General features: G+C 54.6%; 2 protein-coding genes across 12 annotated transcripts in view; both read left to right on the top strand.

Moving 5' to 3' along the window:
• The window catches only part of TUBA1C (tubulin alpha 1c), a 71,683-nt gene extending 70,288 nt beyond the window's left edge, over positions 1–1,395 (top strand). For all 10 annotated transcript variants that reach the window (XM_070494873.1, XM_070494871.1, XM_070494874.1 and 7 more), the window contains one exon: positions 310–1,395. In XM_070494873.1, the coding sequence (XP_070350974.1) occupies positions 310–1,284 (975 nt within the window). In that variant the 3' untranslated portion in view covers positions 1,285–1,395. The remainder of the gene's footprint in view (positions 1–309) is intronic.
• A 12,009-nt stretch (positions 1,396–13,404) lies between these two features.
• On the top strand, positions 13,405–17,002 carry PRPH (peripherin). 2 transcript variants are annotated; one of them, XM_044756226.2, is made up of 9 exons: positions 13,405–14,064; positions 14,460–14,520; positions 14,706–14,801; positions 15,187–15,354; positions 15,459–15,584; positions 15,665–15,885; positions 15,990–16,039; positions 16,280–16,353; positions 16,608–17,002. In XM_044756226.2, the coding sequence occupies exons 1-9, from the start codon at positions 13,523–13,525 to the stop codon at positions 16,674–16,676; spliced, it is 1,407 nt and encodes a 468-aa protein (XP_044612161.2). In that variant the 5' UTR covers positions 13,405–13,522; the 3' UTR covers positions 16,677–17,002. The 2 variants fall into 2 exon arrangements, with proteins under 2 accessions (XP_044612161.2, XP_044612162.2); XM_044756227.2 differs by having other exon boundaries at positions 13,408–14,064; positions 16,611–17,002.
• Positions 17,003–18,554: the final 1,552 nt, after the last annotated feature.

The following is an 18,554-nucleotide window of genomic DNA, read 5'->3' on the forward strand; positions in this document are numbered from 1 at the left end:
GAGGGCACCAGAGGTTGCCCTCCTGGTCACCAAAACTTGAGCCCCGCATCCCTTCCAGAACTCATGATTCCTCTACCTGTGGAAATGAAAATAGTTCATTTTAAAATATCCTTTTAGCAGATTTTCACCCCAAGGAGCTGATTGTGAAAAGTTTCTCTGAATCACTTAGCACTTAGAAGCTCTTCATGACTGCTTTCTCAGCAAATACAGAAGATTTTAAAAAATGTTAATCAGTGTTATTAGGATTCAAAAAAGTCATTACAGCTTTCACCGAGGCTAAAATTAAGAAGACTCTCTTTTCTTTTGCAGGCCGACCAGTGCACAGGTCTTCAGGGCTTCCTGGTTTTCCACAGCTTTGGGGGAGGAACTGGTTCTGGGTTCACCTCCCTGCTGATGGAACGTCTCTCTGTCGATTATGGCAAGAAGTCCAAGCTGGAGTTCTCCATTTACCCAGCCCCCCAGGTTTCCACAGCTGTAGTTGAGCCCTACAACTCCATCCTCACCACCCACACCACCCTGGAGCACTCTGATTGTGCCTTCATGGTAGACAATGAGGCCATCTATGACATCTGTCGTAGAAACCTCGATATTGAGCGCCCAACCTACACTAACCTTAACCGCCTTATTAGCCAGATTGTGTCCTCCATCACTGCTTCCCTCAGATTTGATGGAGCCCTGAATGTTGACCTGACAGAATTCCAGACCAACCTGGTGCCCTATCCCCGCATCCACTTCCCTCTGGCCACATATGCCCCTGTCATCTCTGCTGAGAAAGCCTACCATGAACAGCTTACTGTAGCAGAGATCACCAATGCTTGCTTTGACCCAACCAACCAGATGGTGAAATGTGACCCTCGCCATGGTAAATACATGGCTTGTTGCCTGTTGTACCGTGGTGACGTGGTTCCCAAAGATGTCAATGCTGCCATTGCCACCATCAAGACCAAGCGTACCATCCAGTTTGTGGATTGGTGCCCCACTGGCTTCAAAGTTGGCATTAATTACCAGCCTCCCACTGTGGTCCCTGGTGGAGACCTGGCCAAAGTACAGCGAGCTGTGTGCATGCTGAGCAACACCACAGCCGTTGCTGAGGCCTGGGCTCGCCTGGACCACAAGTTTGACCTGATGTATGCCAAGCGTGCCTTTGTACACTGGTACGTGGGTGAGGGCATGGAGGAGGGAGAGTTTTCTGAGGCCCGTGAGGACATGGCTGCCCTTGAGAAGGATTATGAGGAGGTTGGAGCAGATAGTGCCGAGGGAGAGGATGAAGGTGAAGAGTATTAACCAGTCTGCTGCAGTGTTACACTCTGTTGTCTTGGAAGTGTCTTATTTCTGTTCTGTGAAGCTGCCTGTTGTGGTCCTAACTTGTCAATAAAAGTGATGTTTCTGTTTTAAGTGTGAAGCTGGCTTCTGTATCACAGTAAACACTCGCCCTGCTTAATCTAGGCCAATTAGGGATGGAGGAGGCTGGCAGAGGATCCACCTGATCATTTGATCGACATTTCAGGTGGCTGCTCTGTACTGTACAAAGGTGTGTCTGTTTCATGGACAATTGATGAAATCATTTTGTAAGTGAGGTAACAGGCTCAGGTTGGGCCAATGCTTCTCACACTTGAGTGTGGATGTGAATCCTCTGTAGATATTAAAATGCAGGTGCAAATCTAGGTCTGAGGTGGGGCTTCAGATAATTGCGTTTTTTAACCAGCTTCCAGCTGATACTCTCGGTCTGCTGTGACCACACGTGGAGTAGCAAGGGGCTAGGTGACATAGCTAATAAATGGTGGAGCCAAAATTCAAGGAACCAGCCAGACTGCCAGAACTGTTGCTGCCAGTATTTCATGAAATACTAGAGTCACGTGGCGAGGGCTTAGAATTGTGCTGATTTATTCCATACTTAGTCAAAACCTACAATGGCAAGATTATATTTTAGGAAGTTACTGCTTGGAGAAAGTGGAGCTGGCTGAGAAAATTCCAATAGTCACAGGTTGTTACAGTGTTGGTACTTGACCCAAGGGTATGTCATGGGGAACGTTTGAAGTACGGGAGTTGTGAGGAAAATTGAAGAGTGACGTGTGTGTAGGAAAGATCGGAGAAGAGTTGCCTAATTTGGACTCTTTGAAGCACCTGTTGGAAGCATTGTGGTTCTTAGCGGGGCAGGAGGGAGCTCTGAGGTTTTGGTGGGAGAAGAAGGCAGGAATATGGGTGGCTGGAGAGCTTGGTGACTGGTACTCAGGTGGCCTATAAGGTTAAACTGAGCAATGGGAAAGGACAAGGACGACCAAAGGGCCAGGCCTCACGCAGAAGGGAGGAACCAATTCTGGTGCTTGGGTGTTGGCAGGATGGGAATGCCAAAGGCAAGACAGGAGATGGTGGGTACAGAGCTGCCGACGGTTCACCTTTGCTCCGTGACTGAGCTTATTCCGATGGTGCTCAGTTAACTCTCTTCTCCCACTGGTGTTTTCACCCCTTATCCACTGCTCACCTCTGCCCCCTTACTCTTTGAGGCGAGCATCTAAAAATGTGCACGTTCTATCTGTGAGCACAGCACGGCACTGCTTCCCACCTGAGCTGCTTCAGCTTGTGCTCAGGAGCATCTTACAACATTCATCACTAGAGCAACCAAGGTCTTATGTCTTTCAGGGCAAGGCCCAGACAGCCCCATCCTTGAGTATAAAGCCAGTTAATGTTACTTATCAGATGGGCCAGGTTCCTCCTGCAGCCTGAGCTTGGGGGCGTCTGGGATGAAAATGAACCTTTGAGAAGTCTGCCAGTCCAGCCACCAGAGGGACACCTGGAGACCTTCCCAACTTAGGAGATCTGCTGATTGCCACAGTGTGAGCTTTGGAAGAAAGAGGACCCTCACGTGTGAGAAGGAGCAGATAAACCACGATACCTGAGAGGTCCATTCTCTGAGCCAGCCTTTCCCAAGCAGGGTGCCCTGAGAATGGGATTCAGGGGCTCCTGGGTATAATCCCTCAGCCATCAGAACAGCCTGGTGGAGCCTGGAGAGCCTGGAGCCCCTGGGCCAGTCACCCCGGCCAGGACCGGCCCCCTCCAACTACCTCAGTAAGCCTTACAGGCGAAGCATTTTCTACATGTGCCAAAATGTGCAAAAAAAGATTGGAAACATTTAAGCAGCTGCAAAGGTGTGGGGGTGAAAGAAGGTGAGAGAAGAGTTTAGCTGAGAAAAAATATTCCAGTAGAACGGAGCCTGGGGAATTGGAAGAGCAAAGTGCCGGTGGCTGGGGAGGGATCTGTCCTTGCAGCGATGATTTTCCCCTCCTGTGTTAGCCAGGGAGGGAATAGAAGTTAGCCTGCAGCAAGAACAAACAGACCCCAAGGTCTAGGTCACTGCTTTGTGGCTGACAATCATCTGATCTGCCCTTGAGCGCAAATGGAAAGTCTGGACTCAGAACTGCAGCCATCACTGATGCTGCGGATGCTTGATGGGGATAAATGGAGAAAGCCTAAGAGGCTGCAGGCTCTGAGACTGGCTGTGGCCCCAGATTCTGGCTCAGCAGACAGAGCGCTTAGGCTGCCCTCACTTGACCTGACTGGAGCGACCATCTTCCACCCTATGGAGGCTGCCGGCCACTGAGGGCCCTGGGGCCCAGGCAGAGCTGCTGTGAGCTGGGGTGAGAAGGAGAAACTGGCTGTGAGGGGCTGCTGTGCTGTCCTGTCTACCTGCCATCCTGAGTGTTTGGGAAGCAGCTGGCAAATGGCTCTGTCTTCAGGCCTCCAACTTGTGGAAGGTGTGTGTCGCAGCCCTGAGTGGGGTTGTGGGAGGAATGGGGGCTTTCATGTCTTGGGTGTTTCTTGATCTCCACAACACCCTGCGAGGTGATGCTATTGTATCCATTTCCACAGCTGGGGAAGTTGAAGCGTGGAGACATTAAGTGTCCAGCCTAAGGCTACAGAGCAAGTGGGCAAACTGAAATTTGACCCCAGAACTCTGACTCCAAAGCCTGTGCTCACTCCATTCTACCGAGCAGCCTCCAAGGAGCACCAGAGGAAGTCGTCGCCGCACCTGGCAGCCTTTCCATCCTGGGGAAGAAGGGCCACGTCCCGGGCCATGTCAGGCAGGAGGCCCACAGGGGCCAGCCCTTGCGTGGACCACTGGATGGAGCCACCACCACAGAGGAGATCTCGTTATACCATTCATTGTCAGATCATCTCCCAGGAGCCTCATTCCTGGGCCCGGGAGGCAGCATGCTGGTCCGGATGGGCAAAGCCAGCTGGTCCGCCCTATCCAAGACTGTGGCTTCCCTAGTGAGGAGCGTTTTTGTCCAGGCCTCTGTCTGAACTCTGAATCAATTCTCAGCTCATAGATTTATGGTGTCCTTGCAGAGTAGCTGCTACCACCTGCCTGGACTCCTGCTGACAAGACACCAGCCACAGTGCAGACAGGACAGCTCACACCTGGAGCATCACACCCCTAAGCACAAGGGGCCAGGATGGTCAGCTCGTGTCAGCCAAGGCCACAAGGTGAAGCTGGCAGGCCACAAGGTGAAGATGGCTCCTAAAGCCTGATGCCAGGGCAGCTGTCTAGGAGACCCAGGGCAGCAGAAGGTGTAGAGAGAATAGACCTGATGTGTTGGGGTTGTGGGGCTGGGAGAGGTTCCCACCTTCAGCCCTGTGCAGAAAGTCCCCTCAGCTGACATCTCATTAGCCTGTCTCACTGCCCCCTTCATTCCAAGAGCCTGGTGTCCCTGAGTTTGTCAGCCCTGAGCAGGTTCTGGGACAACAGTTCTTTCTTCTCTCACAGTCCGTCGGAATCTGCAGCAGGAGAGAAATACTCAGCAGCGATGACCCTCACAGACCTAGAGACGTCTCTTCTAGTCATAAGATAGAAAATACTTTTAACCACTTATCTCACACCAGAAGACTCTCTCTCTCTCTCTTTTAAAAATAAGAACAGAATATAAAGCTTTCCTAATTACACAAGAGTTTTGTCTACATTCTCAAATTAGTTTAATCCACTGGGCGGGGGGGGATAAATATAAATACCATCCCACTGCTGCCCCTCCTTCCTTCCCCACACTCTGCTCTTATCAGATATCTCATCGACTCACAGGAGATGTCTAGCCTGGCGGTAAACCGATACTGAAATGCCCCTGGCAAAGGTAATCATGTCCAACTATACTATTTTAACAGCCATTTCAGTTTTTAAGTTTAATTCATTATTTTTGGAGAACCTATTTGGTGCAAGCCCCTGTGTTGTGTACTATAGGGAATTTGTTTAGCTTTTTTGTCCCCCTCAGTCTGCAGAGACAGATCACACAGGCAAACTCAAGGCAGTATATGCCACATGTCAGAAGAGGCTGTCACATGTTTCGTCGCTACCCCAAGCCATCCCCGTGGGTTGTTCTACCTGCCAGCGCAGCCCAGTAGTGCTCAGGCGTTGGGCAGGGGGAGGCTGGGCCCCTCCACCCCTAGGGTGAGTCTTAGTCCTCGCTGATCCAGGTAATTCCAGTTCTCTGGTGGGGATTGGTTAATGGAACCAGCATGTGATGCAATTATGGAAATGAGAGGTGAGATCATGTCTGCTGGTGGGGGTTGGGGAGAAGATGTTCCTCCGGGGAAAAATTTCCTTGCTCTTAAAAAGAAACGAAGGGAAAGCATTTCCTCTCTTGCAACCTTTGACATTATTTTGTGAGCACCTGATACTTGAAGTGGCTGAAGCCATCTTATGACCACGAGGGGACAAACGTTAGGACAAAAGCTGATGCTCTGAGCATGACAGAGCAGAAAGATACGGAGAACCTGGGTCCTTGCTAGGATGTTGAGCCTTTGAATTAACCAGCCCTGTAACTTCTCTGCCCCTGGGTTTTTTATTATGTGGGATTATAAATCCCCTTATTGTTTGGGACATTTTGAGCAGGGTCTTCCATTGCTTCCTGCCAAAACCATTCTAACTCATATAAGAGACTTATGCCATAGAAACTTTTAGGAAAATAATAAGAAAACAATTAAGACCTATTGAGAACTGTATAACTTCCTTTCCCGTGCAAACATTGCCCTGGGAGAGCAAAGACTCCATTCTCTCCTTCCTTTCCTCAGTTTTTGGCCTTCCTCTCCCTGCAGTTTCAGGTCAACCAAACTGATCTGCTTTTTCCTTTCAGTCTTTCCAGGAGACTTGGCCGAACTTAAACCATAAATTGAAAGCACACAGAGGCCTGAAGAGTGTACCTTCTTCCCTTTGATATGTAACTGTGATGGAGCCCTGGTCTGACCTGCAGAGGTATGGTCGAGCAAGCAGGCCCACTCTGGAAGTCATCTCTTCCCCGGAAGCCTAGCCAGAAGGGGCCTGAGCCCAGGGCAGCCCCAAATCTAGAGAGCTTTGAGCTGCCCTTGGAGACAAGGGGTTGGTGCCTGGGAAGTCTTGGGACAAGGACGGGAGCAGATTCTGGAGGCTCCAGGGTGTGAAGAGGGATCACTCAACTGGTGGTTCCCTGTTGGGGGGGGCTGGTCCTTGGGTCCCTGAGAGGCTTGTTCTCCTTTTCTGGCCCGTGCAGTTTCCTCTACTCTTCCTCCCTTCTCCCCTTTCTACCCCTGCCCTCATCGCTCCTCCCTCCACTTCCATTTCTCCCTCCCCTCTCTCTCCCAGGCATCTCCCCCCTTCCCCACCTCCAATTCCTCCATCAACTCCCTTCCCTCCAGCCTGGGGCCAGCACAGCAGTGTGTGCAGAGAGAATGCCCCCGGAGAGGGAGGGAACGTCTAACAGACGCTGACAGTCGGCCCTCGCTGGCTGGGAGATCCATGGGCTCCAGAAGCTGGATGCTCACAGCCCGTGGGCCCAGGTGTCATGATCACCTGCGAGGCCGGCAGGCAGAGGGCAGGCAGGGCAGATTGTAGGGCCTCGGACTCTGAACCTGTCTGTTCAGCTCTTCCTGGCCTCTCCCTGCAGGAGGTGGGGTGAGATGGATGGCAGAGTGTCACAATTCCAGAAAAGAGCCTCTCAGCAGCTGGCCTGATGGGCAGGAGCCCCCATCCTGCCACATCTCAGGCACATACATGTGCTTAAGCCCCTGCCTGGGTAGGGAGGGGTGACCAGGGCTCCTCTAGCAGGGGCCAGAGCCAGGGCTGAATGTCCTCACAGCCCATGGAATTGTCAGGACTGCCTCCCATCTCAGCATTTCATTGGGAAAATGGGGGCTAGGAGGCCTGAGTGATCCCAGAGTTTCCCACGGGCTCTAACCTTCTGGGATTCCAGGCTGAGGGGTGCGTGGAAGGTGTGTGGAGGGAGGGAGTCTGCCAAGTGGGCCTGCGCAAAGTCTGCACCTTCTCTTGGGCAACCCCAGTAAACAGAGTTGGGGGTGGGGGATGAAGCCACTGCCCTCCATAGACTACCTGGCCATGGGCTGCTCTGCAAATGGACCCTTCAGCTGCGGATGAGGTCCTGTGTATGTTCCAGCTTGGGCACCACCCCGAGACCAGTTGCCCTGCCTCCCCCTCCCCTGCCCCTCTCTGCATAGGGACTGCTGCTCATTCCACCCGGAGGATCTTGGAGCATCACCCCGTGAAGGAAGAGCTTACAGCTCCTTGGGGGCGGTGCTCTGAGACCCACCATGACCTTTAATGAATGCTTCTGGGGCCGGCCCCATGGCCGAGTGGTTGAGTTCACACGTTCCGCTTCAGCAGCTCAGGGTTTCACCAGTTTGGATCCTGGGCACAGACGTGGCACTGCTCATGAGGCCATGCTGAGGAAGCGTCCCACATAGCACAGCCAGAAGGACCCACAACTAGAATATACAACTATGCACTGGGGGGCTTCGGGGAGGAGAAGGGGGAAAAAAGGGAAGATTGGCCACAGATGTTAGCTCAGGTGCCAATCTTCAAAAAAATAAATAAAAGCTCCTGTTATGACCCAGTGCCCTACTCAACAATCTCAGTGCCTGGAAAGAATGTCAGAAATGATTTCATCCAACCTCTTCATTTTACCAGTGAGGAAAGAAAGCTCAGTGGCTGGCCCCAGACTGGGACCAGGTTTCTCGGTTTGGGTGAGGTGCTCTTTCCTTGAACATGAGACATCTCAAGTGTAAACACCTCTGCCAGGCTTTCCCACCCTCCATAAACCAGACCCACCTACTTAGGACTCCCACAGCTTCCCCTCTTCGGCCCTAGTCAGGCTGTCCTCACTGAGGCTTCATTGTTCTCTAATATATGATCTTACAATATGGGGAAGGGGAAATGTTTCATTATTTTTCCCAGTGATTTGCATTATATTTAAAAAGAAGTGAGGGGCTGGCCCAGTGGTATAGTGGTTAAGTTCGCAAACTCTGCTTCAGTGGTCCAGGGTTCATGGGTTCAGATCCTGGGCACAGACCTACACACTGCTCTTCATGCCACACTGTGGCAGCATCTCACATACAAAATAGAAGAAGATTGGCACAGATATTAGCTCAGGGCCAATATTCCTCACACGCACACAAAAAAAGACATTGACTTTTTAAAGACTCTAGGAATCATTGTCTTATAGAAGGTCCCAATTCTGAAACTGTCTTCAGATTGACCTTTTAAAGTCATAAATCAGACCAAGTCATTTCCCTGCTTAAAACCCTCCAATGGCTTCTCATGGCATTTAAAATAAGCCATCAGCTCTGTACTCTGATTTACAAAGCCCCACATGCTCTGACTCCGTCCACTCCTCTAAGCTCACCTTTCCCTCTCTCCTCCCTGCCCACTTCACCCGCTGTCTCCAATTCCTCAAACCTGCCAAACTCATCCCAGCCTCACCCCTGTGCTCTGGCTCCTGTCTCTGCTAGGGGACAACTGAACATAATCCTGGATTTCGGGGGAAATAGCTATGAAGGCATTATTGGGACAGTTGGGGGATTTCAATACGGACTGTATATGAGAGAATGTTGTACCAATGTTAAATTTCTTGAGTGCATTAATACTACTGTGGTTATGTAGGAAAGTGTCCTTGTTCTTAGGAGGTGCGTGCTGAGGTATTTAGGGGTGAAATATCATGATGTCTGAAACTGACTTTCAAAGGAATTGTGGCAAAATATCAACAATCAGTAAATCTGGGAGAAGGGTGTATTAGTGTTCATAGGAGCATTTTTTCAACTGTCCTCTGGCTTTGAAAATCTTCGAAATAAAATGGGGAAAAGATGGACAATTTAAAAAGAAGAATCTTAATCCAGGTATCCTCAAATTTTCATGTGCATTAAAAATCATCTAGGAAGTCTGTTAAAATGCAGATTCTACAGAGTCAGAAGATCTGAGTGGAGCACTGGGATCTGCCTTTTAACAGGCCCGCGGGTGACTCTGAGTCAGGTCCCCAGGCCACACCATGAGAAGGGAGATTCACTTAGCATTCTGTGGCTGTAAGCTACTCTCCGGTTCTCCACTTGACGGGTAGCTGGTTGGAAGGGTCAGGCAGGCAGATGGAGTTGCGATGTTATAATGAGGGCAAGACTGGAGATTGTGGACACAGTTGGGGTGGTGGTGTTGGGGGCGGATTTTGCCTCCTTCTCTGGCTTTTGGCTTCTGGGGGGACAGAGGAGGCTCCTAGCGTCCAGGGGAAGAATGAAATCAGGGCTATGAATTCCTAATACTAGTGATGCTTTTCTATTTCACACACCCTAGGATAATTCTCCTCATCTGTAAAAAGGTGGTCATAATAACTAATTTTGAAGCACCTCCCAAATTCCAACCTTTCATGAGCCTTGAGTCGCAGATGCGTTCAGACTGCAGACATGTCATTCCAACTTCTTGCCAGAAGGTGGCAGCAATATATCTCTATATTTTCCAGACTGACAACCACGGGAAAGATTTTTTTTAAGTGCCTCAGGGTTGCCTCCAGTTTAACCAACATTTATCTGACCTGGGTCCTGTGCTAGACACCACCGACACAAAGGCAAATAAGACCTGATCATATTATCCGGAGAAGGGGGGAGGAAACATGTAAACATATTACTGGTTTACTATGTGTGTGACTTTGGGCAAGTTGCCAAAACTCTCTGTGCCTCAGTTTATTCAACTGTAAAATGGGAATAGTAATAGTACTATTACTAAATAGTACTATTATTAAATCTCACAACACCCCTGAGAGGAGGTGTCATCATCCCTATTTTGTAGACTAAGAAACTGAGGCTCAGACAGGACAAGTAACTTGCCCAGGGTCACACAGCAAGTAAGTGCCCGTGGCAGCCTGATCTCTTCTCCCATGACCTTTCCCTCCATTCCACCTTAGCCTCAAATGCCCACTCCCTTAGAAATACCCTTGGAATCCTATCAAGAGTCCAGTCTTTACTCTGCCAATCTCCCACCCTCTCTTGCCCACACACCCCTCCTCATCCAGCTTTGAGTCTGTGGCCCGTCATCTGGTAGCACTCTTGTCAATAACCTAAAATTCAATGCTCACCTGCCTTGCAAACCTCCGAATGTGTCCAATTGTCATTTCTCTCCAAGTCTTCACCAGAGCAGCCAGGGCGGCAGAGGAGGAGGGGCAATATTAACACTGGCCAATCCTTCTACGGGTGGACTGTGTGCCACACACGAAGTGCTTCACATCTTGTAACTCATTCAATCCTCCAATTCTAAGATACTGTTATTATCATCCCCACTTATGGATAAAGAAAATGGGGTGAATGGAGGCTAAATCCCTCGCCCAAACCCGGAGCATCCCGCTAACTAAGCTGAGGGGCCGTGCTGGCACCCAGGCCGTCCGTCCAGAGTGCATGTCTTGATTGATACACTATTTGCCCAGGACAGAGAAAGGATGCGGCCAGCCTCCCCTCCCTCCATCAGCCGGGAGGTCCCTGCCCCCTTCCACCCTGGGTCCAGCACTACTCTCAGCCACTAGTGAGGACAATCCAAAAGCGGTCCAGCTCCTCACTGCACTCGGGAGCTGGAAATTAATAACAACAACAATAATATAGTAGGGATAATAAAAAAATTAGCTTATATTTTCAGCCTTTGTTATGTGTGTCCTAAGTATTTTACACGTATTTATCCATTTAATCCTCCCAACAACACTATGAGGCAGAAGCTACAATTACCCCCTTTTACTGAAGGACATGGAAGGACACAGTAATGAGCCTAAATTCATACAATAGAGAGTTTTGGAGTCAGATGGGAAGCTCAGCAGCTGGATGCCACAGCCCTGGCTCCCAACCATGACCCTTTCCTATCCTTCTTTCAGCCCCCAGATCTCCCAGGCCTGGCTCTTTCTGAGTAAGGGGGGGAGTCTCTGCCTTGCCAGCAGGCCTGGTCCCCCCACTCCCAGCCCCAGCCTAACTCCCTCCACAGCTCCCAGAGCCCTACTGAGGAGGCCCTGGTCCCCTGCCCTCTGGGGCATCTGGGCTGGGAGCTGGGAGCTTAAACAGGGAGGGGGGGGGACACCCACCTGGAACTCCCCAGGCCCAGGCAGGGGCCTCCACTCTCAAAGGCCCAGGATTACCAGCAGCTCCTATAAAGACAGGGCCTGAGCTGGTCCTCCACAGGACTTGCCTGCCTCTTCGTGTGTGGCACCAGCTCAAACTCCCAGTTTGCTTCTGGAGGACAGCAGGCAGGGGCCGGTCAGGGCCTCGGCTGGGGTCCCTGGGGCTCTAGGCCAATGGCAGCTGGAGCTCAGAAGCCCAGGGCTGTGGCAGAAAGCACCAAGCTTTCCCCAGCCCTCTCTTACACCTGTCAAGCCCCCCACCCACAGCCTAGGCAGGACCCTCCCCCTCCACCATCCTGGGAGTTAGGGGGGACAAGTCCTGGCTTATCCATCCCATCCCTTCTCTCCCGTCCTCCGTCTTCCCATTCCCCTGGCAACCAAACCAGACCCATCAAGGAGAAGGACCTGGCAGCTGTGCAGGGAGAGACTAATGGCCCGGAAGGAAGGAGGGGCCTGGAGAGATGAAGGCGGTAGGGAAGTGAGCCGTGGGCGTTGGCCCATCTCAGAGGCCGCACAAAGCGGGGGAGGCTCCTCTGCCCTGCAATGCCGAGGAGCTGGCCCGCCAGGGAGCCGCCCTCCTCACCCCCTCAGCCAGAGATCCAGCCCGACTTCCAAACAGGCATCCCCAGTCGCCCAGCTCTCGTCCTCAGGGACAGGTCCGCCTGTCCCTGCTGGAGAGCCCTGGAGTCCCCGGCAGCAGCAGCCCCATGGCTTCTGGAAAACCCAACAGGCCTCAGCACCCCGGCTCCTGCAGACCATCCGAGCTGCCCTGTCCAGTCCTGGGCAGCCTGTGCCTGTGTTCTGGAAGCCGTTTGACACGCAAAGGCCAGACATTAGACTTCTGCTAACTCCCGGGTGGGGGAGGGTAGGAAGGGATGTGTGTGTGTACACATAGGTGTACCTATGCATCTGTGTGCATGGCTTGTGGACCTGTCCTGTGGCCTTCTCTCTCCTCTTTCAGTCCCTGGACCGTTGGGGATGGACACCTTCTCCGTCCCCATCTCTTCCCCATCCAGCCCCACCCATCCCTGGGTACCTGTAACTCCTCAATAGTAGAAACCGGTTCCTGCCAGTCCCTCCATCTCTCAGCCTTGGCAGCAGCTGCCACTCCTCAGCCCCCTCCCCTTCCTACCTCAGGAATCACCCTGGTTCCTGTAAGGCCCGTGACTGAGCAGCAGTTGGTTGGGGGAAGGGAAAAGTCCAGTAAAGCCAGACAGCCTATAACCAGCTCACTCGGCTCAGCCCCTGGCAGGGCACAGACCTTCCCAAGTGGGACCCAGAGCTGGGCCCAGTCACCCTCAGACCCCTCCCATGTGCCCACCCTGTTGAGGTCGGGTGAAGGTCCAGGTTTGGGAGCTGTGTCTTTAAGGCTGAGACATCAGCAGGCAACCCCCTGGCCAAATGTCCAGGAGAGGGGGAGGGGAAAGGGCCAGTCCATTAGCAGCAGAGCCAGCGCCAGGCAACAGCCCTCCACAGGGCCCTGGGGATTACGGAGAGATCAGCCCTTCCCCACCCCCTCAGCTGCCTCTGCCCTCCTGCCCCCCATCTCGCCCTGGGTGTGGCGATGGAGAGGGTAGCTGACAGCAGGTGAAGGCAGAGCCTAGCCTTCAGGGGACAAGTGGAGGCACAGGCTGTTGGGCCTAAACCAAGACAACTCTCCATCCATCTGGGCCACCTCCTCCCTACTGATGTGCCAGAAGCCTGCCCTGTAACCTCCAGTCCTCCTATCCCCCAATTTTTACCAGCTCTTTCAGGCAGGGACCCCAGCTCCAGTCAGGCCCTCACATTCTAGGCTCCTGCGCTGGATGCTTTGCAGGAAGGCGCTGAGCCCCGGCCCTGACCCGTCTGTGGTCGTCATCCCTGCTTTCTTCCCGGCCAACAACAGGGGGAATCAAGCAGGCAGGGCGCCAGCAACCCGGGAGGGAGGGTGCGGTGCTTCTGCTGCTCCGCAGGGGTGGGGCGTCCCCCTCCCCACATAGCCCCGCCATCAGGCCAGTGGGAGGAGCTGCCCGTGCCCCCCCTGAGCCCGCAGGGCTAGCTATAAAGCCGCCTCGCAGCGGTCTGGGTCTGCGGCTCCTTCCCAGCTCTGGACCAGCCCTGCCAGCGGTTACTGCCCATCCTCGGCCGCCATGAGCCACCCGTCGGGCCTCCGGGCCAGCGTCAGTTCCACCTCATACCGCCGCACCTTCGGGCCACCGCCCTCCCTGTCCCCTGGGGCCTTCTCCTACTCGTCCAGCTCCCGCTTCTCGAGCAGCCGCTTGCTGGGCTCCGCGTCGCCCAGCTCCTCCGTGCGCTTGGGCAGCTTCCGCGGTCCGCGGGCGGGCGCGGGCGCTCTCCTGCGCTTGCCCTCGGAGCGCCTCGACTTCTCCATGGCCGAGGCTCTCAACCAGGAGTTCCTGGCCACGCGCAGCAACGAGAAGCAGGAGCTGCAGGAGCTCAACGACCGCTTCGCCAACTTCATCGAGAAGGTGCGCTTCCTGGAGCAGCAGAACGCGGCCTTGCGCGGGGAGCTGAGCCAGGCCCGCGGCCAGGAGCAGGCGCGCGCCGACCAGCTGTGCCAGCAGGAGCTGCGCGAGCTGCGGAGGGAGCTGGAGCTGCTGGGCCGCGAGCGCGACCGGGTGCAGGTGGAGCGCGACGGGCTGGCGGAGGATCTGGCGGCGCTCAAGCAGAGGTCAGGGGGCAGGGCCCGGGCTGGGCGGTGGCCGTCGAGGCAGCTGCTCCTCCCTCCCCTCCCGTCCCCACCAGCGCCCGAAGGAGTGGCTCCCCTTGCCAACCCGAGCGGGTGCAGGCAGCATCCTCGCCCGCGGGCTCCAAGCACCCCCCCCCCCCGCCCTCCCTCTACCACTTGACTGAGTCTCTGGGGAGGCGAGAAAGGGACCCCTCCCTGTATATAAAGGGGCCCCATCTCGCTCCCAGCCTGTTAGAGAGAAAACGGGGGCAATTCCATCAGGCAGCCTGAAGACCCCTCCTCGGGCAGCAGCAGCCTCGAACCCAGATCCTGGGGGGCGCCCCTCTGAGAGCTGGCGGCCACCCAGCAGCTCAGCCTCTGCTCACTCTTCCCGCCAGGCTGGAGGAGGAGACGCGCAAGCGGGAGGACGCGGAGCACAACCTCGTGCTCTTTCGCAAGGTGAGCCCAGGCCCCATGTCGTGCTCCGCCTTCCCTCCCCTATCCCCAGCCTGCGGATCCAGGGTGGCATCTGTGGGCACAGGGAGACGACCAAATGCCTCCAGAGGCCGACAGGGAGGGGCTGGCCCTTCCTCGGCCTGAGCAGCCCCTCCCTGCTCTTGAATCCTCACTGCCACCCCGTGAAGGACGTGGACGACGCCACCCTGTCCCGCCTGGAGTTAGAGCGCAAGATTGAGTCTCTGATGGATGAGATTGAGTTCCTCAAGAAGCTGCACGAGGAGGTGCGTGGACCCGCGGTCAGGGAAGGCTTCGGAAGTTGGAGGTGGTCTCCTGGGAGCTGGGGGACAAGCTCTGGAGGAGACTGGCGGGTGGAGCGGAGAAATCGCCCTGAGGAAGAGAAGCGAGATTTGCTGGGTAGACGCAGCCCCTCAACCCCCATCTACAGGTGGTTTGACTCCCACCCCTGCGCCACCTGGTGGCCAGCAGCGTAACCTGGCGGCTGGCTCGGCGCTGGCGGGGCGCGGGCGCGCAGTCCTACACGCGCCGCACTCCCTGGCGCCACCTTCTGTTCTCACTCAAGTGTTTCTTCTCTTTTCTGTGCGCGAACTGCGCGGCCCACGTGGCATCTGCCCCGGGAACTCGACGTCTGGTTGCCCTGGGGGGCAGGAGCTGCGAGACCTGCAGGTGAGCGTGGAGAGCCAGCAGGTGCAGCAGGTCGAGGTGGAGGCGACCGTGAAGCCGGAGCTGACGGCGGCGCTGAGGGACATCCGAGCGCAGTACGAGAGCATCGCGGCGAAGAACCTGCAGGAGGCAGAGGAGTGGTACAAGTCCAAGGTACGAGAGCCCAGGAGGGTCTGGGAGGTCCTGGGAGGGTGGGGCGCTGCGAGGAGGGCGCGTCCGGTCCTCTCACAGCCGGGTTGCCCCCCCCCACCCCGCAGTATGCGGACCTGTCCGACGCTGCCAACCGGAACCACGAGGCCCTGCGCCAGGCCAAGCAGGAGATGAACGAGTCCCGACGCCAGATCCAGAGCCTGACGTGCGAGGTGGACGGGCTGCGCGGCACCGTGAGTACCAGGCTGCGCGCCCGGGCCCGGAGGGCTGGACGATGAAGACTGTTCCCCCACTGACCCCCTCTTCCCCCCAGAACGAGGCGCTGCTCAGACAGCTGCGGGAGCTGGAGGAGCAGTTTGCCCTGGAGGCCGGCGGGTACCAGGCGGGCGCCGCGCGCCTCGAGGAAGAGCTGCGGCAGCTAAAGGAGGAGATGGCGCGGCACCTGCGCGAGTACCAGGAGCTCCTCAACGTCAAGATGGCCCTGGACATCGAGATCGCCACCTACCGGAAGCTGCTGGAGGGCGAGGAGAGCCGGTGAGGGGCGGGGCTGCTGGGAGGTGGGTAGGGCGTGGTTGGGACGGCGTAGTGGGAAGGCTAGGGGCCCTGGCCGAGTCGCCGACCACTTGCTTCGCTCGCAGGATCTCCGTGCCAGTCCATTCCTTTGCATCCTTAAGTATAAAGACGACTGGTAAGTCCCCCACGCCTGGCTTCCAACCTGCCCGGCCCCTTGTCCACTTCTGCCCTGACCTGACTCTTGCTATGGCTCAGCTCAGAGATCGTTTCTCTCCTAGAACTACTGAGCCCTGGTCTACACTCGCTCCTGCTCCTCATGCCCTGGTCCTCCCCTCCCCTCCTATCCCTTCCCCTCTAAGACTGAGTGAGAAAACCCAAGCCTCCTCCCTTCCACGCCTCATTGTGCTTTTTCCAGTGCCTGAGGTGGAGCCTCCCCAGGACAGCCGGAAGATGGTTCTGATCAAGACCATTGAGACCCGGAATGGGGAGGTGAGATGGATCACTTGAGCCCGGGACCCTATCGTTTCCCATATTATTTCTGAGCCCCAGCCAGGCTGCAGCTGACGTTAGGGTATTGTAGGTTAGTGGTTCTTGGGGTGGGAGGGAGAGAGGGAGGTAGAGAAGGTGGATGGAGAGACTGGAGGCTCAGCTGGTTATGCCAGGGATGGGGACACGGTGCCCCAAAGGAGCTGGAAGGAGGGTGGTGCTGAATGGTTTGTGCCCTTCACATGCCTTGCCCCCAGCAGGTGGTGACAGAGTCCCAGAAGGAGCAGCGTAGTGAGCTGGACAAGTCTTCTACTCACAGCTACTGAACCCGTTGGTCCAGAGCTCCCTGACCCTTCCCTAGGCCTCCTCTAAGCCTGAACCCCGACGCCAGTCCTGAATTAGTCTCCTCTCCCTCTGCATGTATCTTGGGGATGACACCAGTCACCCCTTCCCTGGCCAAGCCCTACCCAGCAGCTGTAGCTGGGCCTGTCCCTGCCCTGACACATAGACATGATCTATATGTTCCCCTTTTCTCATCCTGGTAAGACGCCAATGATCCCTAGGACTAGTGTGCCCCTGACATGACCCCATGATCATGCGTGGGCCAGCATCTGAGTGTCACTTTTGAATCAAATAAAACTGCTGTCAAGAGAACCCTGTCCAGTGCATTTGTGTCTGTGGAAGTGGGGATGCCAACCCAGATGGGGAGGAAACTCAGCAGTATTTTCCCCTTGTCTCAAGTCATTTCTTTTCTGGCTCCCACGATCTCAGCACCTATGACTCCCATTTACTCTTCTGGTTTTTCTCCTACCTCTCTGTTCATTTCTTTGCTTCTTTTCCCCATCTGTAGCCCTGAGTGTCCCGCTGCCTGCTGGGTGTCCCAAAGGCCACTCACACTCAATGTGTCCAACACAGCTCGTCATCTCCCTCTCCACCATCTGCAATCAGGTTCTTCCTTCTGGATTCCTCGCTCTAGAAGGAGGCACCACGAGGACCTCTGTCGCCCAAATTAGAACTCACTTCATCTTCTACCCCTTTCTTTTCTTCACCCCCCCCCCCCATTCTGTTAATTCTACTTCTAAACTCTGTCTGGTTCTCTCCATCCCCACTGCCACCACCCTAGTCCAGGCCACAATCATCTCTTGCCTGGGTTACATTATCTACATCAATGGTCTCTTTCCCCTGGCCTTGCCCTGCCACCCACCTAAACCGATTCAACACTCTTAGTCGGCAAATCAGATTCTGCTGCCACCACTCCTCCCCCTGCTTGAAAATGTCTGCTTCTATGCTGGCCCTCAACTCCGCTCCATCCTACTCTTGCCTTCAAGTCCAAGTCTACTTTTGAATTTAAAATGATCTTCTTCACTCAATTATGGAGCTAGGTGCAGGGAGTAAGCCAGGAGCCCTGCTCCCAAGGGGGTCACAACCTGGGGTGGCAGAGATAGACAAATCTGTGGAGAATTCCACTTGGCGACGAGTGCTATGACCAGGATAAGGAGACGGTGTGGTGGGAGCATGAAGAGGAGCCCCTAACGCACGCAGCCTTGCATGGTAGGGATGGCTTCCCCAAGGAGGCACCCTCACACGGGGCCCTGAAGGATGAGCGGGGGTCAGTCAGGTGAGCCGGGCGAGGAGGAGGGCTTTCCAGGCAGGTAAATCAGGTGGGAGGTAGGAGGGAGGGAGTTTGGAAAGTGAAAGTTGTTCTATGATGCTGGAGAGAATAGAAAGGAAAGAATGGTGTTGAGGCTGGAAAGATGAAATGAGGGCCTTATATGCCATATTAAGGCATTTGGAATTTATCCTAAAGAAAAGGGAAGGAGACTTAAGGGTTTTAATCAGGAGGGTGAAGGATTCAGACCTGCATTTTGGAAAGGTCAGCTCGCTGTAGTGTGCAGAAACGATTAGAAGGAGATGGAGGAGCAGTTCGGAAGCTGTTGCCATGAAACATGTGAGATGATGGTAGGCAGAGAAGAGGACGGATTTGAGAAACGTTCAGGGGGTGAAATCTGCAGCACCTAAGCAGAGATTGGCAGTGTGAGGGGAAGGGCAAGACCAGCCAAGTTTTGGGTTTGATCAACCAGGCAGATGGTGGGAACTTTCACAGAAACGAGGAAGATTGGAGCAGGGAGGGGTGAGGGCCCAAGACAACAGTCAGTTTTAGACTTACTGAGTGTGAGATGCCGTGGAACAGCTGAGAGGAAGGG

This window comes from Equus asinus, chromosome 22, assembly GCF_041296235.1.
Source record: "Equus asinus isolate D_3611 breed Donkey chromosome 22, EquAss-T2T_v2, whole genome shotgun sequence".
In the NCBI taxonomy this organism is placed as follows: Eukaryota; Metazoa; Chordata; class Mammalia; order Perissodactyla; family Equidae; genus Equus; species Equus asinus.